At 41.3% G+C, this 23,307-nt stretch overlaps 1 protein-coding gene across 6 annotated transcripts in view; it reads right to left on the reverse strand.

Moving 5' to 3' along the window:
* Nucleotides 1-23,307, reverse strand: part of LOC128758496 (receptor tyrosine-protein kinase erbB-4-like) — a 225,157-nt gene that overhangs the window by 66,877 nt on the left and 134,973 nt on the right. For 5 of the 6 annotated variants that reach the window (XM_053864526.1, XM_053864491.1, XM_053864500.1 and 2 more), the window contains exons 4-7: nucleotides 5,099-5,233; nucleotides 3,777-3,842; nucleotides 1,410-1,528; nucleotides 755-896 (exon numbers count right to left, since the gene is read on the reverse strand). In XM_053864526.1, coding sequence (XP_053720501.1) covers nucleotides 755-896; nucleotides 1,410-1,528; nucleotides 3,777-3,842; nucleotides 5,099-5,233 — 462 coding nt within the window. The remainder of the gene's footprint in view (nucleotides 1-754; nucleotides 897-1,409; nucleotides 1,529-3,776; nucleotides 3,843-5,098; nucleotides 5,234-23,307) is intronic. The other variant, XM_053864517.1, reaches the window with a different exon arrangement.

Consider the following 23,307-nt stretch of genomic DNA (forward strand, 5'->3'; position numbering starts at 1 on the left):
CTCAACCTCTTCAATACTGCTGCTATGTTCTGCATATTGTCATTTTAGGTGTCTTGAGTAGTTGCAATATGTGGATGTCTGTAATGTCAGGTTCTGAAGAACAGATCTCTTTAAACTTGCCTGTATAGACGTATACACAGATGTCTACTGTCTGCTACTAGTACATGGGGCGAGCTTCATGAGACAGTGTCCTTATTTCAGCACCCTTGCTTTGGATTTGAAAAATGACTTTTCAAAAGCAGCAGCAGTGCTCTGAAAATTAATGATGGGCTGATGAGGCTTCATGAAACAGCGTCCTTATTTTCAGAGGACACTAGATGGCACTCTCTTCTTTTAAATCTTTGGATTTAAACAAGCATTTCAATTAAACTTCACTTCACTTTTAAGCCAGGAGCACCATCTGGTGGGCTCTGAAATTTAGGACACTGTTTCATGAAGCCTCATCTCGCCATCACTGCTGAAAATGTTGACTACCGCATGAAGCCTCATCAACCCCTCACTACTTGCCACTTGTTGAGGGCTTTGTGACCAGTGACTTTGACCACACCTCCTCAAGACAGACTTTTAACAGTGCATTTTCCCATCACCTTGATGGAAACTTCTCATCGTAGCCACCTAGAGCTGAAACTTCTGTGGACCAATTCACCTGACTTCATACAACTCAACAAGGTATCTGCACATTACTCCATATGAAAAAAATGGCACACATTATTAGAGGTTCAAAATCAAACCAGGGGAAAGACTTTGGACTTACGTGGACATTTCTTCACACAAAAGGCTCCGTAGGTGTACTTGGCTCGTGGGTTGTGTTCCAGTTGAAATGATGTGGGATTGTACACAAAGGGTTGTGGGCACTGAGTCACACAGGCACCACTGTCATTGAAATTGGTGCAGGCCTGGAACACACATAAAACCACCAGTCTTACTCATTTGACACACTTACTGGGAGTGTTACAGCCACATTCCGTTTTAGTGTCACATCTTCCAGCCACAAATGCTAGCCATTGATCTACAGTCCTGATGTAAATGTGGAAATGTTTTCTCATAAACCTCTTAAGTGGTTTAGTCTGCCACGGGCTGAAATGGTGGTAATTGGATTGGACGAGCCTCTTACTGAATTAGAGCGACAGCATCATGGCTGTGCACGGAACAACAAAAGAAGTTGTGGCGATAAAAGGGATATTAATTGGAACAGTGAATAACCAATTTGTCTGGTAAGATGAAGAGCGTGGCAGATTTAACAGCCTTGTGAAACGCCAAACAATTCATCATCCCGTACACAAAGCAGATCGTTTTCAGGTGGGGAGGCGCAGATGCTGCACGGTACACACGGAGGAAGAGGGAAAAGGGTTGAGACTTTTATGTGTTTAAGGATGCGGAAAAGAAAGAGGCGGTGTGTGTCAACGTACAAAGCAGTCTGTGTCCTTGGGGCCGGAGCAACCGCCCGCACACTCACGGTGGCAGCAGTCACTGACGTAAGGCCCGAAGCAGCGACCGTCACATTGCTCCGCGCACACCGTCTTTGTCACTGTGTGAGGAAGTAAGAAATTTATTGGTCTTTTGGACGAAAATGAGAAGGTACTGCCACAGTCAATGTCCTTTGCATGAAATTTGACATTGAGGGAGACGGAATGGGAGAGTGGAGGGATTATCAACAAGGTCAGCTAGAAGTGAAGCAAAAGCTTTTGTGCTCAAGTTCCGTATCAAAATGGTTCGCAGCAGTCCAGAAAAAAACGATGTTATTATGATCTAAATGATTTCAGTGAGGCGTTGGATCCCCATCACTCTCCTACGATCTGACAGGGTTTGAAACTTTGCGAACAAAATATTTGAAAGGAAACGCTTTCCTTTGACAATAAACATAGTGTTGGATGTGCAGAGCTGCATGCTTTGATAATTGGAGAACTGAGGCCAATTTAATATATCTGAGCGCACTTTCACTTCTATTTGACTTTGATTCTCCCTCGCACTTCTCAATAACATAACCAAAGCAGCTCAGAGGATGAATGTTGTAGAGCTAAATGAGAGCAGATTACACAAGATTATAGGTCAATTTAAATCAACAGGATCCATCCAATAATCTATATTCTCATTCAGTTTGACCTTGACTTTTATATTCGCCTTGAAGTAAACGTACCCCTCAATAATATCGAACAAAATCAGCTTCAGCAAGATGGGAAAATTCCATATCATAGTGTGTAAATAAACACACAACAAAGTGAATCATCATAAGCATTAGACAATAAGAGCGGCGCACATTAGTACTAGTCTAGCTGTGTACACAATTGATAAGCGGGAACATCATAGTACACTGCATCCATTCACCATTAATGTCAGGTTTTGACCTTGGAGCCTAGAACTTTGACCTATGATGATCATCAGCTTTTCAGTAGCTGTCAAGTAACTCATTTCGCCTTCTTCTTACATCAAATAAAATACTATGGGTGTCACAAAATGTCGATGCCAGGATATTTTGTCAGCCCCGACAAGATTGAAACAATTTACATACAGCTGTTGTAAATGGTCTGCTGCAATATTTAAAGACCCCACATGATGGCGAAGCGAAAAACAGCGGCGGAGTATCCCTTAGAAAGGAGGGAAAGAATAAAGATAATGCTATAGTAGAGCGGTGAATGAGTCATACACGCTGTGTTCGTCCTCTGGTCTGTGTCTGTGGTGAATACACAAACCTATGATCAGCCATGTTAACATTACAGAACCATTAGCCACTTGCTAATCATGTTGGGGTTCTGTTGTGTGAATACTTTATGATATTTTCAAACTGAAACCAAATTGAAATGTGCTTAAAACTCCTGTTTGATGGTGCGGCAAGGGTTAAGCGTTGATCTAACACAAAAACTGAGTCAAATAGGTTTCCCAGATTCCCGGGAGCCAGGTCGATGCCTGCGACACTGATAATGGAGGGTTCTAGGAAAGGAAACAGGACCTCCAAAGCCACGCCCCCCGCCCATAAACCCTGCCTATTCCCCTCCAGACACACCACGACAAAGACTGACTATACAACTTGCTTTGTAAAAAACAAGCTGTAAACATATATGTGTACAAAAATTACTTTTCATGAAAAGAAACATGGGAGTCAAACAAGAAAAGTCACAGATGAACTCAATAGCAATAACACTTTCAGATGATGGAGTCTCCTGCACAGTTGTTTTACTTAAGGAATCACAGTGGTGAGGTGTGGATAACCCCGATATTACGCCAGGAAACAAATATGGAGACCAAGCTACGGCTGCAAAAGGGGTTGAGAATCAGCAAATTTCGATCATATTCAGCAAAATTACGGGGAGGAAAGCCCCTTTTCATGGAAGCAAGTGTGATGACACTATAAGAAGGACGCTGTTCATGGAGGTGACTCAGCAGCTATTGCCTTGTCAGACTGTTCTCTACATGAAAGAACAGCCGCTGCATTTTGTTTTTCTTGGTTGTCGTTCATGTGAAATTGACTGACAATGTTTGGCATTTGCGCTTATATGGCTTCAGAGCCGTCAATAAATTAAGAATTTCTACGTAAACACCAGCTGCACTCTGAAGACCTCCTCCTGGCAAACATTATTGTTAAGGCTATATTAAAAATAAAGAAGATAAATTGTCATTTTTTACAGTCTCAACCAACTATTTCTAATACTATTTAATTTTCTTGCGGTTTAGAAACGATGTAGTGGGGAGTTTGTCCTCATAGTCACACATCTCTAAATGTATTTACTGTCAGTAACTGCACCCCTCCCCCCATCAGTGGCCTCCTCCACATTACTCACATGTCTGACACTGGTCCTCCTGGTGGCCCCAGCAGCGTCCATTACATGAACGATGACAGCGTTTGCCTGTGGATCACACACAAACACAAAACACGAAAGCATAGCATCAGCTCTCTTCTTGGGAACTTCACTCTAGTTTTTGACACAAACACATATCCCCCCCAGCCTCCAACCCCCCCGATCCTTCCCTCCAAAAATACATACACACACACAGCCTCACAGAGGCCCTGACTCATGACAGTGATAGATCTGTTGAATCTCCTTCATTCATTCCACAAGGAACCATCAGTCCTCAGGGTCGTCAAAGTGGGACCAAACAACACGCTGGTGGAAGAATGAGCAGATTGTCACCTAGAACATTCAACCGCTCCCACCAAGGCTGTGTTAAAGTTAAACCTAGCGATGGGCTGATGAGCACTTTCTCCTCTAAAATACTGAAACCTCGCATCATTTTTAAACCAAGAGCGCCATCTGGTGGGCTCTGAAAATCAGGACAGTGTTTCATGAAGCCTCATCTGCCCATCACTGGAGGCCACATGCCACAGGATTTAAGTTAAACCCTTTGGCAAGCTGCCGTTTTTCTGTTATTTTATCTGAAACATGCTTCACACAATGGATGGATTTGGCTCCTCAGCATTGACTTCAGTCTCATAGTCTCTGCCACTGAAGTCCCAGTATTGACCCAGAAGACTTCAGATGCACAATCCAGAAACCCATTACAAAAAATATTATTGTTGTTGCTGGGTCATTTCATTACTCAAATAACCAACTTTAATGAGTCTTTTGTGACAGAAATATTCTTTTGCTATTTTCCTCAACAGTTTAAAATTGGAGGGGGAAAGGACTCCAGACGGAGATCTCCTGTTATCCCGCGAAAAGGACTGGAGCACAAGCACCACTAGGTGTCTATCTGTGCACATCCCTGATTTTAAACCAGCAAGAAAAACACAGCAAGAGTTGACGGTCTTTTACAGCCAAGCATTCTGACAAAGCATGTCAGCCAGACGCCTGATGTGACCGTGGCCGAGGGTGATGAAGGACTATAGGGACCATGGAGGGAGGGAGAGGGGAAGTGGGCAGCTTCCAAACCAGCTGTCAGATCTGCTGAGATTTAAAAGAGCACTGCAAGACAACAGCTCCATGGGCCTTGCTGGAAAGCCACGAAAAACCACAACAATGAAAAGGTTCATCCACTGATCTAACACTATTTGATATTCGACTCCAAATAACCGGCAGCCAAACTGAATGAATAAGAAGGGAGAGGACAAAGTTCCAACAAGAGTGTATTTTTGCACTTGTACCCTCGATTGGGCCATACTCACATCCAAGGTTGCTGTTGTTGGATGGGACCACGAGGAGCTCAGCCTGGGGGTTCTTGATAATGTCACGCCAGTGGATGGTATCGGCGTGGCACAGGGATTTATTCTGGTCAACATACACACCACCATTCAGTATCTCTGCACACACAAAAAGAGCAAGAGAGAGAGAGAGCATAAATGAGCAGACTGCCATTGAAATACGGAGGATGAGGCGGACAGTTCCCTCAAATGTAGTCAGAACATAAAGACAAACACCGGTGATAGATGCACCATCATTCATGAAAGCAACTCTGTGAATCTATTCCACGGATGTTCGCTGAGACAAAACCTTCACGAAACGCATCTACCAGCTCTCTCCACTCGAGAAGGAGAGGCTTTTGTGAAACATGTTGAACTTGTTGTTTTAAGTGAGCCATTATGAAAAGCACATTCAACCCTGGAATCAGATGGAAAGTGAAGTATTGCATGGCTCTGAGTGAGAAGACGGAGAGTTTCTGGGTCACTCTCCAGACATGTGAAGGAATTGTATTTTAATAGATCAAATGTGCATCAATGATTGATTACTCGACTTTCCACACAAAGTTCTGACTCATCGGAACACGCGCACTCATGATTTAAACACTTCAAATCATAGAGTGTTTGCACAATTCAGTTCAAAGTGAGGTTTTTCATTTCAGGTATTTCATGCGTAATTAAATAATTACTAGAGGTGGGACTTTTACGAGTTTATTAGGATTAATTACTTCTAACAAAAAATAATTTTATTTTATTTTATTTTATTTAACAGTTTGCTGAACAAAAGCAAACAAAAAAACAGTCTGTTTGCATTTGTTCAGGGATGTTTTTCACTACACAACGGCCAGAGTTTCCACTACTCTGAATGCACTTGAAATTCTTATAAAATTGAAATTCTTATACAAATATTTTCAAGACATTAAAAGAGCTTTAGTTTAAATAGGGTGATATAAAACTTTAATATAGCCACCATCGTGATTTATTGTGCTATTGTCAAACTGATGCTAAATAAACAACATTTTGTTGTTTAAATGTATGTATGGATCCATCAGTTGATTCAGTAATATACCAAATTCATTCAAATGGAAAAATGGCTTCTTGTGACAAATATTCTAATACAATTAAACTGTGATTCATTGAGATTAATTAATGACAAATTTTACTAGATTATTTTTTTAATCGAATCCCACCCCTAATAATTACACATCATGTAATCGAAGTCCTTCTCTCCCTTATTTTATCACAACCAATACATACAAAAAAATGTCATTCAGCAGTGCCATACCTGGAGCGATGGACTGATGAGGCTCCAAGAAACAGTGAAACAGTGTCCTCATTTTCAGAGGCCACCAGATGGCGCTGTCTGCTCTAAAATCTCTGGATTTAAACAACCATTTCAATTAAACCTCACATCATTTTTAAACCAACAGCACCATCTGGTTGGCTCTGAACATCAGGACACTGTTTCATGAAGCCTCATCAGCCCATTGCTACGTACCATCCTACAATGGTGTCCATCTTCACTGAAATCACACGCTTCATGAGCAGCATCGCAGACAGGACTGCAGGTAGCATTCGCTAATATTTCTGCTCTCCATTTGTCACCAATGCAATCCGAAGTTGTGAATGCCACAGCGGATTATTGTCCACAAAAATGTCTCCAGGATTTATTTTTATGATTAATATTGCAGCCCGAGCTTTTTTTCATTTGCCCATGTACTCTCTGCTACTCACGCAGCAATGCGTTCAAACTCTGCTGAGTAACCTGAGGTGCGACAATATCTGAACACGATAACTATAATTACACATATTATTTCATTATGAATTTATCTCTCGTATTCCTTCTGTAATTATTATCACTGTATTTAGATCATGCAAATGAGGGTTTCAGTAGGTATCTCATGGGGAAGTTAGTGATCTCAATGTTATTGTTGTAGTAATAACAACTGAAACACGATATCAGAGAAAGCCCCGATGATTCTAATGCATACCTATTATTCTAATTCATGTACAATCATGACAGATGAATTTCACATTTATGGATGTCTTTTTAAATCCACTTCTGGCTCTGCTTTAATTCTTCCTCTTGTGGTTTATAGAACGATCCCTATTCATCATATATATATATATATATATATATATATATATATATATATATATATATATATATATATATATATATATATATATATATATATATATATATATATATATATATGCTAAATGCAAAGAATCTGTCTACACACCACTGTCCTTGTGGGTTGCCTCTGCTTGGATAATAATCTGAAATTCAAATTCCTCATGAGTCCCACATAAAAAAAAGAAAATACACACACTCCATAATCCAGCCTCTCTGTCACTCCTGGAAAGGATTCCCAACCTAGTTTGTTAGTTTTAATCCAGACTCTGAATGCAAGCGTGTCACTGATGAATTGAGTTTATCATGAAATAAGAAACTGTATGTTTTAGATTAAAGGTGGATTAGAAGCTAGCATGAAGGGTATTATCTCCTGGGCAGTGGCAGGAAGCTCATCATTACTGCCAGACGTCCAGATTAAAGCACTGAGCCTTGGTCGAGACAGGAACATTTATTTATTAAATCGCTGGGTGGGGAGCTGCACCCTGTGTGCCCCTGAAAAACTGACAGTCGGCACGATCACTGCGTATGATTTGTCAAAGCTGTTCAGCATCCAGACCCTGTAAGAAAGGCTGTAGATCAAATATCATCTACAATAGATTCAGATGAAACTATTTCGTAAAATATAATAATTCACAAATAAACAAGATATCGACCTCCTTCTTCTTCTTCCTGTTACAAAAGACAGTCCCGCAAAAACCCAATCATGTGACGGAGCATAGAGAGTTTTCCGGGCTCATGAAAGTGAGACCGCTGGTTCCTCAGCAGCAGGCTAGCGCTTAGCAACATCCGCGGTCCGAGCATGACATATGGAACGCTAAGATCATTTCCCCAGAAATAATCCTTAATTCACCGAGCTAGATTACCAGCCTTTCTCAGGTGTTGTACGTATTTCACGGACACAGCAAAGTCTGAAGAGATTCACCAACTGTGACGTCTCACATTGAATTAAATGTTTTTCAGTTGTCGTTCTAACAGAATAGTTGCTGCATTCTGCAAGGTTTTTCTGTGTTCTTCCTCCATCAAGAGGTATATAAAAACATGTCAAGGGTTCAATGGCATCCCTATTCAGAACAAAAGTGAGGAGGTAGATTAGATAGGATGATATATGCTTTATTTGTCCCACAGCGGGGAAATTCAACAACAGATACATATGTTGTAGAACTCAGTTATACCAACATGTAACGCTGAGAGGTTCAAGACAGGATGTAAAGTCCTTTTCCATTTGAGGTGCAACACCAAGTTTGCAGGGCACATTACACACACAAAAACAATTACATTGCTTTTACAAAATTGACAGAACGTAAGGGAAACCAATGTGGGACTAAAGTGTCTTTTAATGCAGAGAGCATTGAACAGCCACAGAAAGAAAATCTGCCTGGTTTATTGTTACCAATATCTAATAGAAACTTAAACTTAAACGGATGACATCAAAATGAGTTTGATGTCAATGACTTCTGTATAAGAATTGCACGACACAACACCACTGAGTAGGATTTTGTGGAGCAGCAGTTAATCTTAATCTGGCGGACAGTGCTGAGGAACATATCTACCTATAAGTAAAACGAATTGCATCACCAGCACATTGTTTTCTAGTTGAAGTGCACAGCCAGCAAATATCAGAACAAGTAATTCATGAAGGAAAGGACAACCATTGGATGGAAGCCCTTCTCCTCCCTCTCATCAGCTCTGTCTTTTTGCAGTTTAGGAATGGTCAGTTATAGCGCTCTGTCAGGAATCCTTGAGGCTCCCAAATGCAGTTTTATGGGAGATGAAAACTCATACTCAGCAGGTGGTGTCACTCATATTTAATAGCAGCAGCCTAAAAAGTTACAGCAGCTGCGATGAAACGCCTGGATTTCTATTGTTGCAAACATCCCAAGGACTATGAATTCTGCTTGTTTTTTTCATGTTGACAGGAGAAAAAGTCGATGTAGGAACTTTATACTCATCATGAACGAGACACCTATGAATTATTTTACTCTTTTCATATACTTCCGACAAAATGTATTTCTATTCAATTTTGTTTTCTCACATGCAGCCTTGTAGAAAGACCTGTTTGTTTTGCAATATGATATGACTGTACAGTCTTTACACTGTTTGATCTTGAGGAAGAGATGTTCTGGTGAGGCTTCATAGAACAGTGTCCTCAATTAGACAGCCCACAAGATGGCGCTCTTGGTTTGAAAATTATGTGAGGTTTCATTGAACTGGTTGTATATTTAATATTTTACTTTAATATTGAACTTTTTAATTTAACGTTTTTTTCCCTCATACATTGAAAGAAGTCGCCTTAACTGAAAGAGCGTAACAGTCCTCAACAGACTATGGTCACCTAAGTGTGCTACAGTCAAACATATGGGAAGAAAGTGAAATATTCTGGTTCATGTTCAGTTGAGACAAAGATGAATACTGACTGGTGGTGGTTATTTTTCATCCATGTGCCTGTGTCTTCATGATGATCATGCTCACAGAACAAGAACAGAGGTAGCAACATGTTCATTCTCCTTGCTACAATTTTAAAATGCATAACATTTTGCTGGCAGTCTTTTTCAAATCATTTTTTCTTGTTTTATGGAAGGTCAATTTTGTATTGTACCAAATTATGCTCTTACATTCGTCCTGTCTAAAAAAGACACTGCAAGCCCTTCCTGCTCTGGGTAGTTGATCATTACTGTCAGTGTCCAATTTATTGTCCAGCCCTCTCGCCTCCTCTCATGTTCATGGTTTGATTTTTCCATCAATTTCAGTGGATCTACACCTAACCATAAACCCCTCCATGCCTCCAGTACATCCCTTCACCTAGCACACAGCTGCTGTGACTCATGAGACGCCATAAAAACATAACAGCCTTTGGAATAAAGGCACACAAGATGGACACTTTGCTGGAGAAACAAGCAGCTACTTTGCTTCAAAAAATAAGAGGGGTCATTATGTCATAAATACGTGTTGTAAAACACTACTGTGGAAAAATATACTGATGTATACGATTTTTGACACAGTTGTGAAAAAAAAGTATATATATATGATATCATATATAAGTATGAGTATATTTAAGTATCTATATCAATATCCATATACATAACTAGTGGTGGGACTTTGACAAGTTAATTATGATTAATTAATTACAACATTATTATGATTAATTAATTACAACAAAAAATAAATAAAATAATTGAACAGTTTGCTCTCCAGACTACAGGGAACCTTTGTAAGTGCAGGAGTTCCTGGTCCACTGATCACACTGATGCACAAGACACGTGGCAGCTAGGATGATAACAACAACAACAAACATGCAGGAATCCCTGAACAAAAGCAAACAAAAGCATCTGTTTGCTTTTGTTCAGGGATGTTTTTCACTACAGAATGGCCAGTGTTTCCACTACTCTGAATGGACTTGAAATTCGTCTAAAATTGAAATTCTTAAACAAATATTTTCAAGACATTATTTTCAAGACTTTAGTTTAAATAGGGTGATATAAAAACTTGAATATAGTCACCGTCGTGATTCATTGTGCTATTGTCAAACTGATGCAAAATAAACATTTTGATGTTTAAATGTATGTATGGATCCATCAATTGATTCAGTAATATACCAAATTCATTCAAATTGAAAAATGTGACATCATGTGGAAAATAGTCTTATACCATTAAACGGAATTGAGATTATTTTTTAATTAATAGAGTAATAATTCTCTATTTTATTGAATTCCACCCCTAATATTTATCCAGTTTAATAGTATATTACAGTTATATTACAGTCCTGGTTTGGTCATTCAGTTTGTCTATGGAAAGACAGTAAGGGAAGACAAAAGGGCTGCTTGCCAATGACGTGCATGACACTGTGGTTCAGTCTGAGCAAAGCCAGTTTCCAGACAATGCTAGGCCCAGTCCAAGTTTCCACCACGGCCCCACAGAGAGCATGTTGGTGAGCCTTCATCAGCGCCAGTCGCTCGCGCAGCGCTCCGTCTTCCTAATTATGCTGATGAATAAGGCTGTGATGGCGATCCATCCACGACTGATGAGCGCGAGCCGTTTATTGTCTTGCCTTCGAGGTGGGTGTGTCACCAATCACACAAGTGAAGGAGCTCCCTTCGACCAGACGCTGTCCTCCTTCATTAGCATCTGCTGGAGCGTCGTAAGGTCGGATTAAGGATGATCTGTGGTTGGTCACCGTGGGGGTGGTCTGGAACTTTTTTCCCAACTCCGATACATGTACACAGCCAATGACCTGAGAAGCAGATGACTGTACTGTCATTTGAAAAACTGCCTCAAATTTGGGAGGTGGACTTGAAGCACAAAGCACAAACTGTAATGCGTTTCTTTTTTTTTTTCCAATGGGAAAGAGATCCGGGCTCTGGGGTTGCACAGAGCTACATTATTCACAGACCTAAAAAGCTGTCAAAGTGAAGCACTGTGTTTAATAAATGGTACAATCCTCACAAGCAAATCCACAGCGACTCAGGGCCACTGACTTGCCGAGAACTTATCTGATCTTCACAGAGAGATGAAGGTGTGTCCCTGGAGTCCCGTTTTCTCCCCAACCCATTATTAGCTCTGCTAGCTGAAGAGATATTGTGCTCAGAGACAAATGGGGGACAAGCAGCCAGGAGCAGACAGTGCGGGGGAGGTCACTTCCATCTTTCTCCTCCCTTTCTCACCCTCCACCGCTGCAGCCGTGTCCTCCCTGATAACCATAATTGTATTTTAAAGTCCCCGATTAAATTTCATAGCCGAATGATATTATTTTGCCATGAATCCTTATGAAAAAATCTGTCACATTAGAAGATTACGGAGGCTGCGGAGGCACAGGGAGCGGCTAAAAGGTGGAGGCGGAGAATTTTTGGGGAACATCTACGGATGCTAAATGAATCTGTGCCGTCACTTGTCTTCTTTTCCACCACCCACTCTTGCTCCACCCGTCTATCATGCTCCCACAGTGATCAGCGAACACACGCGGACATGGGATTGTCTTCCTTTCTGCTGCCTCATACACCCAAGGCAACACATCGGCTGTGTTACAGAATAATTCTGATGGAGAAGGAAGTGTCCTGCAGATAATTCTGAACATCTCCGTGGTGTTTCTTTTTTTACTAGAGGTGACACCAGAATGCAATCAGGGCGAATGAGAAAGAAGCAAATTCAATAATAGAAGTAAATGGAAATGGGACTGAAGACTGTGCACTTAAGGCCAGATGGGCTCGCAGCCCTAATAAGCCTCTGCTGTCAACGCTTCCAATGTCTAGATTCATCTGAGGCCCCCCAATCAGCCCAGGCAAACAACTGAGGCAGCCACAGATCTGAGTGCTAGCGAATACTAATGAAGATGACCAGGGTGCCCAACAACTTAGTACATATCAGACATCTCAAAAGCACTCACTGCAAAGAGAGGTAGTGTGAGTTATGTCTTATTTTTTATCAGTTGAGGCTACAACAAAATACCCTCACATATATATATATATATATATATATATATATATATATATATATATATATATATATATATATATATATAGTAAGTTACAGCTCTGAACCAAGAGTGGTTATATTTTTGTATTGCACTGCTGAACTATGCCATTCCTGGTGATGGGCTGATGAGGCTTCATGAAACAGTGTCCTTATTTTGATGTGAGGTTTCATTGAAATAGTTGTTTAAATCCAAAGACTTTAGAGCAGAGAGCACCATCTGGTGGCCTCTCAAAATAAAGACACTGTTTCATGAAGCCTCATCAGCCTGTCACTCATTCAAAGTCACACTCAGTAGATCAGGAAGTCTCAACCAAACTGGATGTTTTTGGCAGATAATGGCCTCCACGTGACACTCTTGGCTGTTATTTCATGAAATCATCAGCAAAAAAACTGACCGCAACCTGGATCAGGGGTCAATATTGGGGGGTGTTTCTGAACAGACCTGGGCCTGGAGGGGAGGTTTGACTGTGTCTGCTGTCAGAGGTCGCTGAGACTGAATCCGAAGCACTTTGCGCACCACCATTCAAGGACCTCGACGACTTATGGATTGGCAGTCCAAGGTTGTGATCTAACCATTTCAAAAGAGGGAATGGAGTGTGAAATCCAAATATAGAGGAATTACACACCTCAGCCTCCTACTGTGGGACAAATCAGGGAGACTACAGAAGATGATCTGTTGGAAAGGTGAACCAATGATGCAAGGGGATCAGTGCAGTTTTATATCTTCAGACACTTACGGCTGTTTGGCAAACCATTTTTCCCTCAAACATTCAAAGAACATATTCAAATCATCATTCAAAATGGTGGTCAACTGGAAAAGATAAATGGTAACTAGTCTGTCATTGGCGTGATGTCAAAAGAGTAACTCAACATAGTTCAAAGAAATACTGTCACGCTACGGAAGTGACATCACGCACTGTCGGATAGGTGTCGGCAACACTGAACGCTAATGTAAATGGAATGTAAATCTCTCTTCAGAAGGGTCAGCAGTGCAAAACATATGATGTGTTTGGAACTGACTGGGCGAGTTTGACGCCTCCTCACATATGTTTTCATAGCTTCTTTTCACTGTTGTGGATAGTGTTGGTGTCATCGCTTGCCATTTGTTTATGTTTGAAAACCTTGGGCATTTGCAGTCAGTTTCAAACCTGTCTGAGGAAAAATCTTCCTGAAATGCAGCCACTCGTCCCTCATTCTCTAAACTTGCTTCGCCTATTTCTGGTGACGCTCTTCATCTTTTGGTGAGCAGAACAGTTGTCCATGCTCACTGGCACCAGTAGAACATCCAGCTGTCATCGCCATATCTCCTCTGATCCTGAAGCTGAGTAGCTTCTTTCCCCGCATTCTAAAGGTGCAGGATCCACCTCCAGTGGCATCACAAAGGCTGGCTTCTAGTTCAGATAATATGCAGTATGACGCGCCACAATATGATGGTTAAAAAAAATGATGCGAGGTTTCATTGAAATGGTTGTTTAAATCCAAAGATTTAAAAGCAGACAGCGCCATCTGGTGGCCACTGAAAATAAGGACACTGTTTCATGAAGCCTCATCAGCCCATCATTAGTATTTAGTTAGAGTGACTACAAACTATTGTACAGTGATCGAAACTGAGGGAGAAACACTTTTGACATTTCTCTCTTTTGCAGCAGATATCCGATTTTAAGATCACCTAACCTACTGAGCCCTATATGTAGCTGTTAGCCACTTCGCTAGGCTGTCCTGCTTCATGTGTGGATTTGTTTGAATAACATGTAAGTTTTAGACAAAAAAAAAAAAAAAAGTGCCAAAAAGGCACTTCCCTCAGGACTTAAAAGGCAAGATGTTTAACTGATTTTTTTTTTTTTAATAGAGGTATTCTTATTTTTTTGTTACTTAAAGCAACAAGAGGTAACACTTATACCTAAAAATATATTGTTTTTTTCACATTTTCTGTGACGACAGGTTTAATATTGAACGGACAGATATCACCAGGTCTGACTCTCGAGCTCAGTGGCATCACAAAGGCTGGCTTCTAGCTCAGATAATATGCAGTATGACGCGCCACAATAGTTCCAGATTGTGCTAAAGAATAAGAGTTGCTGAAGTAGTTTTGGAAATAAAACTGTTATTGTTGCGAGACTCCCCAGACTTGAGGCATATTACCCATCAATCACAAAAGAAAGAACAATTGGTGCCACGATTGCTGTTCGGTGGTGTTTTTTGACAAGTTGCTTTACAGCCATCGCTCTGCTCTGATATTGTGCTGGAAATAGTTCTGTTCCCAGCGACTGGCCAATCAAAGAGCCTCAAACTCAAGAGGGCAGTCAGCGGGCCGCGGGACAGCCATCAAGACACTAAAACTGCTGAGCGGCTTCACTCGCCATGTGAATTGTGGACTGATATTAAATGTTCACCCTTGAGCCAGGAGAAGGGTGAAGAACCCACAGGCACACACAGCCATCCCTCATATTCCAGTCCCAATTATTACGTATTTCCATTGGAAGGGAAGCTGAAAGTGGATTTCAGTCTGTGTTTAAAAATTGACACATGCAATAAGCTTTCTGTCACTGTGCTTCTCTACATCTGCGAGGGCAAAGCAGGTGTGACCGGTGTATTGCCTGCATCTGGTGATGCAATATATGAAGAAAGTGCGTTTGTGGGCCTGTTTTGCTCTGTTTTGATGGCACCACGTTGTGACATTTTTTTCTTTTTTACAAAGAATAATATGCCCATGCTGCAACATGTGGAATAGCACCAAGATACGGAAGGCACTGATAGATGACTTCATGAATAATGTCACCTACTGATATTATCAGCTAGTTATTGTCGATAAGTTATGTCCTCCTACCTGTTCATTTGACATACAATACAATACGATTCACTTTTAGTATTTGGTAGCTTCATGAAAAAGTGTCTGAATTTTCTGAGGCCACCAGATGGCGCTCTTGGTTAAAAAAAATGATGCAAGGTTTCATTGAAATGGTTGTTTAAATCCAAAGATTTAAAAGCAGACAGCGCCATCTGGTGGCCACTGAAAATAAGGACACTGTTTCATGAAGCCTCATCAGCCCATCATTAGTATTTAGTTAGAGTGACTACAAACTATTGTACAGTGATCGAAACTGAGGGAGAAACACTTTTGACATTTCTCTCTTTTGCAGCAGATATCCGATTTTAAGATCACCTAACCTACTGAGCCCTATATGTAGCTGTTAGCCACTTCGCTAGGCTGTCCTGCTTCATGTGTGGATTTGTTTGAATAACATGTAAGTTTTAGACAAAAAAAAAAAAAAAAAGTGCCAAAAAGGCACTTCCCTCAGGACTTAAAAGGCAAGATGTTTAACTGATTTTTTTTTTTTAAATAGAGGTATTCTTATTTTTTTGTTACTTAAAGCAACAAGAGGTAACACTTATACCTAAAAATATATTGTTTTTTTCACATTTTCTGTGACGACAGGTTTAATATTGAACGGACAGATATCACCAGGTCTGACTCTCGAGCTCTCAGTATCAAGAATCTCTCGACAACATAATTTTCCTGGGAGTCAGTCTGGTAGCCATAGCCCACCCATTGTACGGGACCAATGCTGAGCTAACTCAGCAGCGATCATTCACGATGAGTGATTGGCTAGTGATGGGCTGATGAGGCTTCATGAAACAGTGTCCTAATTTTCATCGCCCACCAGATGGCGCTCTTGGTTTAAAAATGATGTGAGGTTTCACTGAAATGGTTGTTTAAATCCAAAGATTTTAGAGCAGAGAGCGCCATCTGGTGGCCTCTGAAAATAAGGACACTGTTTCATGAAGCCTCATAAGCCCATCACACCTGTTTGTAGTTGACTTGTCATTCTTCGTGTTTACCGTGGTTCTTGGTTGTGTTATCAAATGTGGATCTTATTTTTGAGATGATCACAAATATGTTAGTGTCCGCTACTCATTTTATTGTGTTTATTACACCATAGTGTAGATATAGCAGGCCAAATGGATTAGGTCTGACATTAGCCACTAGAAGATAACGTCCACTGTTATTTATGAGATGGAAAAAAAAGTGTTTAGCCGATTCACTAGCATTAGCAGTGTTGATGGTCCACCTTCTTTGGACAAGTCTAACATGTTACATCTCATGTTGTTTCTGTAGCTGCTGCAGCTGAGACCTGCTCGGAGATACTGAGAGACACGGCCAGCTTCTACATTTCATCATCCCTGGCAATCGTTCTGGAATCTACTGAAGAAGACTAGTTTCCTGCCCTGATGCTTGTCTCCACTGCCAACACCAAAGAGAAAAAGAGTAAACAGACATTTTGCTGCTCACGCTTTGATCGCTGTTTGTATTCTCCTAATTGAAACATCTGAGTCAAGATGTACGTAATGAAGTAAGACAGGAAGTGAGAGACGCAACACCACCAGAAAAATGATTTGTTTTTAGAGTTCAACTCTCCCGTGATCAAACAAATTTAAACAAAACACAAACATCTGAAGACACGGATAGCACCTAACATATCATGGAGGTGGAGTTGAACATTACAGTTTCCCAAAAGAAACGTCACGAAAGTCCCTTTCATGCGGAACTGAAGTCACCCATTGCGGCTGGACATGTGGAGAAACTTCATGAATCTTTCCCATTTCTTTTCAGTTCATTTCAAGTGCTGTTCTGCTTTTAGTCCCTTTTTCACAATGTGTATAAATATAAACAGGGTTTGTCGATTTGTGTAGAGTTGTGCAGAAGGTACATTTTTGCATTTCAAAAGCTTCCTCTCCACATTCGCCCTAGAACGATACCCTGCTAGAAGCCAGTAGTGATACAATGCTTTGTTGAAGAAAATAAACATTTTCAATGTTTTAAACTTGCTTGAAAAAAAAGAAGAAAGCATGGCGGCATCTCTGATTGTAAACCATTGAGAATTATCAGTTGTTTAAGGCCCATATTCAACACAGTACATTTTGCCACCTTGTGGTGATTCCTGTAATGAGCACACTTCATCCAGGTGGCCATCAGTTCGGTCAAGGTTTTAGTCGAAAACCTTCTTAGAATAGAAAATATAATGTAGCTGATGTCCGACATATTATGTTCAGGTAGGGGAGACATCGATCAGTCATGTGACACAAACTATGCCGGTGAGAAAATCCATTTAGAAACAAGACGTTACAAGATGGGGTTTAAAACCTCACATCATTATTAAACCAAGAGCTCCATCTGGTGGACTCTGAAAATAAGGACACTGTTTCGTGAAGCCTCATCTGCCCCACTCTAGTTAATTAATAAAATTAATAAAAATGAACCTTTGAAAAAAACATTTCACTCTAAAAGTCACAAATTTTGTATATATATAGTATAGTGTCACAAAGGTACGAAGAAAAGTAATACACAATCCATATAAATGCAAGAAATGCAAGAAAAGGTGCCTTTTGAATAAGAAATTACTGTACATGACAATAAGGTGCCGCAAATACTTCGTGCCACTGGAAGACAGTCCCTGTCCACTGCAAGACATAAGAGGCTCAGGGTGTGACACATCTCCTGTTGGCCACCTGGAGGCAGTACCTGCGCTTGAGTGATCGCAGGAGTGAGTTGTGAAGGAAGGCAGAACAGGACATCAGTGCCATTTCATCCTGCGCCAAACATTACCAAGATAATCAGGAGAAGTGTGTGGTTTCATTTATTACTTACTAAAAAGACAGTTACACAAATCCTATCCATTTTTGCGTCCGTTCATATATCACAAATGAACATTTTCCAAGGTGGCCTTGATCAGTATTTTTACTCATCCATGGAAAACACATATTCAAAGTAGTTCCAGGTGGAAAACGTGCAATTTTGATAATGCGAAAGTGACAAAAACAGTAACACACAATGACTTGGATAAGTAACTTTAATCTGATTACTGGTCTGGAAATAGTAATGTGTATCATTTGTTACTGAAAAAAAGTATTGATGAAGTATTAATGAGTTACCAGCATCACTTGTGTAGAGAATGCATCATAATGTGAGGTAGTGAAATGAGGTTGCATGCTTCAATAGCCATCATTGTAATGGTATGATCTCTGCATGTATTGAAAATCTGGGTGTAGCCATTCATCCAGTCGACCATTGTATCTACTAAGCTCCATTGATCGGTGCTCTGCAGCGTGGCCTTCTGAACGGCATATATTGATATAACATCATTTTAAAATGTTGTCAATCGGGGAAATCGATGTTAGGAAATATTGCACTGCATGTCATTATGTCTGGCTTCATATAGATGTGTTTTTCTGCACTTGAATGATGAGTAAATAAAGTTGGCTGTTTATGACGCCATCACCGCGCTGCAGCAGAAAAATCAGCATGACGTATGGCGGTGTCATCGAGGTCAAGTGTTAGGAAACTTGGTTTTGGCAAGAACACAAACGTTCCAGATAGGTCGCTTGAATAGGGTTTAGCCTGAAGCTGAGGCTAAACCTGATCTCTACTTCCACTTTTTCTACATCTAGTTTTTGTTTTTCAATGTAGAAATAAAAGAAAACAAAACAAAGCAACTAATATGAGTCAGGTTGAATTAACATTCAACCCAGTTGCTCTTCTTTTTTATATCAGTGCTAGTAGTGTTAACTGCTGTTGATTCAATCTCAAACGTTGGTTGCACTTTTTTTTCCAAATAAAATGTCCAATTTCCCCATTGTAGAACTAACAGATGACATCTCATCAAATTAATTGTTTACTTCTTTGTATCCAGAATCCATTTTTTTATTGATTCTCTCACAAGAAAACCACAGGAATCTGGGACACTTCACAGCAGTCGTGGAGTATCCAGGTCATTATTTCACTGTTGGAGAGGTTGGAATTTTTGATTTCAAGTCACTGTATTGTTTCAAATCGCATCGTGCTTCAAGAAGCTATAATTTCCTTGAGGCATATCGACAACCTCACCACAATATTCATTGAATCGTTGTTAAAATGAATCGTTGAATCCCTAAGTGAAAGGTCTATAAGAGGTTATCCTGGGCTCACCAGGGTCATTTCAAGTGTGTAACCTCTCTCTGACCCTGGGGACTATTTCCATTTGACCAGAGATCATTTTGCTTTCCTCCCTGACATGACAGTGCCTCTAATGGAGACAAACACAAATCCCTTCATGTTCGCTGGTTAGGGAATGAGTGCTATAGGCAACTGGGCGAAGAGTGTGTGTATATTGGGGTATCGCAATGATTTTGAGGTATGAGCAGGGAGGGCGCTACAGTGAAAGAAATGAAAAAGCAGAAAATGTTATATTTTTGTTGATCAATTGCAGTCAGCCTTGTCAACTCTGAAGAGACTGGAAACAAAAAGAGGCAGTGGATATAATAAAATAACTAACTATTATTCCCTTTTCAATTGTCAGATCAAACCCACAATGTCTCATCACTTGTTAAACACTGGAATGTTGCCTTCTTGACTGCCGTGGCTGGCTGGCAGGTCTGTAGTGTCACAACAATAGTATTCATGGTCACGATGACGTCATGAACGGTCATATCAGCGCCGATAAATCGATCGGTGCACCCCTAACTTGTATACAATGTAGCGATGGGCTCATGCGTCTTCATGAAACAATGTCCTTATTTTCAGAGGCCAACCAGATGGTGCTCTCTGCTCTAAAATCTTTGGCTTTATATACCAATTTCTATAGAATCTCACATCATTTTTAAACCTAGAGCACCATCTGGTTGGCTCCAAAAATGAGGGCACTGTTTCATGAAGCCTCATCAGCCCATCACTAATGCAATGTAACTATAATGAAGCCATATTAAAAATATATAAATGAAATACACTACAAAAACTGTAGTCATACAAATGTCATTTTTTGTCATGTAAGATATTGAAAAACTTAAGTATCAGCCATGCTGTCGCATTTGACCGTTGTGTGGTCATGGCCAACGCCTGGCAGTGCTCCTTATTCTGCAGACTGTGACTCAACCAGCGTCAACAAAGGAGCTGGGTGTTCAGCAGAGATGGGCTGATGAGGCTTCATGAAACAGTGTGCAAAAAGTGTCGTCCTTGGTTTAAAAATGATTTGAGGTTTCACTGAAATGGTTGTTTAAATCCAAAGATTTTAGAGCAGAGATCATCACCATCTGATGGCCAGGACACTGTTTCATGAAGCTTCATCAGCCCATTACTAGTTGAATCCTCACGTCGTAAACTATTTGTTTACTATTGTAGTTAGTGGTGGAAGTCAAGTTCATAACAACCCAACTTTTGTGATATGAATAGCTCGAGCCACGTTGACAGTAACTGACATCCCAAACACACACATCAACAGTTTTCATTGCACATGGTGAAGGAAATGCTTATCAATGACCGTGAACCCTGTTAATCAGTTTCCGTGACAACGGCTGTCTGCTGACTGGGAATGTTAATTTACTCAAAGTTGACAGAGTCAGGGAGGCCAGGAGTAAACAAAACTGTTGCATTTGGAGCGTGATTGTTGGCTGTGATGCAAGCTGGGTAAAGTGTGGACTGCACTCACCATGTTGCCTCATTTGGCCCGCTGTCAAATGGGCAATTTTGTTTGGCCCGGATAAAAAGGAATGACAAAAAAAAAAACGAGAGAGAGAGAAGAAAAAGAAAATCTCACAGGCACCAGCTCTTCCGACCTACTGCTGGTTATTATATCCACGACTGCACAGTGTGGTGTGATTAGCACTGCGATGTGTAGCCAGCCATGTTGTATGATCGCACGCAGCTCCAGCTGCCCCCCAGTGTGTCTGTTGTGCGCCTCTGCTTTACATTCTCCCACATTAGCTGCAGGGTGAACACGCACAACTCAATATCAAAGCACTTTCTTGAACACATATTACTGTACACCGTCGCTCCAATGAGCCAAATACAATTCCATACTTTTGCCTACTGAGCGCTGAATCCACTGAAGACTATTTTTTTTTGGTCTCAAGTGCAGTAAGAAATCCTCAATATACTCTCACTGAGGTGACTGTGTTTCCTGGAGACACGGCAGCAATGAAATGACCAGTAAGTACATTCCACCGCACGTCTTTATATGCACATTTTACCCCAAAGGAGGGAAGAGAAAGTGGTGTTCTAATTGTGTGCCCGCTGACAGGAGCTTCTTTTCTCTGGTCACAGAGCAGCGAAGGGTAGCCGCACTGATCTGTATGCATGGCAGCATGTGACTTAATTGCTGCATCAGGGATCAGGGGATCGCATGAGATAGACCAGAGGGCCTGGTGCGGAGTAAGTGCTTAAACACAAGAGTGGACTGGCAGGACCGGACGGCGAACCACTGCAGCAGTGGTGTGATCTGGAAGTAAATTCTGCCACGATCACATGCCTGCAGGATGTGTTCTGAGGTGAGAGAAGTTCTCATTCCTCCAGTGAACAACTGGTCAAGGGTTATATAAGCAACGTTTTGTTTCAGGTGGTGAGCGACCTCAGATGTGAAGTGAGAAGTGCAGGTAACTCTGGTCAGAATTCTTGGGGATTATAGTTGGAATATTCATTTGAGGAGTGGTGCACTGCCTTAGCTAGAGGTAGCGATGAGGCTTCGTGAAACACTGTCTGTATTTTCAGAGGCCACCAGATGTCACTCTCTGCTCTAAAATGTTTGGATTGAAACAACCATTTCAATGAAACCTCACATCATTTTTAAATCAAGATCGGCATCTGGTGGGCGCTGAAAATTTGGACGCTGTTTCAAGATGCCTCAACAGCCCATCACTGGCTACAGAGGCAACTTTCTGCAACGAAACATTCAAAGAGAAACAATGCAAAATATATACAAAAGACCTTAAAAATAAATCTTATCAGGAGAAGACTACTCTTCTCATCCTAATCTGAGGGACCAAAAAGATTCCCCCTTTTGAATGTAATTTCTTTTCCCAGACAGAATATCTGTTCTTCATGACGTCCATTTGGATTCCTTGACTCCTATTACCTTCACCTTCACCTTCTTCTACCGCTTATCTGGGGTCGGGTCGCGGAGGCAGCATTCGGAGCAGGGAAGCCCAAACTTCCCGGTCCGCACAAACCTCCTCCAGCTCCTCCCGGGGGATCCCGAGGCGTTCCCAGGCCAGACCGGAGACATAATCTCTCCAGCGAGTCCTGGGTCTTCCCCGGGGTCTCCTCCCGGTAGGACATGCCCGGAACACCTCCCAGGGAGGCGTCCGGGGAGCATCCGGATCAGATGCCCAAGCCACTGGTTCCTCTCGATGTGGAGGAGCAGCGGCTCTACCCCGAGCTCCTCCCGGATGACCAAAATCCTCACCCTATCTCTAAGGGTGCGCCCAGTCACCCTGCGGAGGACACTCATCTCAGCCGCTTGTATGGCTGCTTGTGGGTACGTAGATCGATCGGTAAATTGAGAACTTCGTCTTGTGACTCAGCTCCCTCTTCACCGCGACGGTCCGATACAGCGACCGCATCACTGCTGCTGCTGCACCGACCCGTCTATCAATCTCACGCTCCCCTTTTCCCTCACTCGAGAACAAGACCCCGAGATACTTAAACTCCACCACTTGGGGCAAGAACTCTCCACCGACCCGGAGAGAGCAAACCACCTTATTCCGGTCGAGAACCATGGTGACTCCTATTCGTAAACTAAAAAGTAAAAGTAATGGTCATTTGACACTGTAAGACTGATGGTGC

The sequence above is a fragment of the Synchiropus splendidus genome, chromosome 1 (genome assembly GCF_027744825.2).
Source record: "Synchiropus splendidus isolate RoL2022-P1 chromosome 1, RoL_Sspl_1.0, whole genome shotgun sequence".
NCBI lineage: Eukaryota > Metazoa > Chordata > Actinopteri > Syngnathiformes > Callionymidae > Synchiropus > Synchiropus splendidus.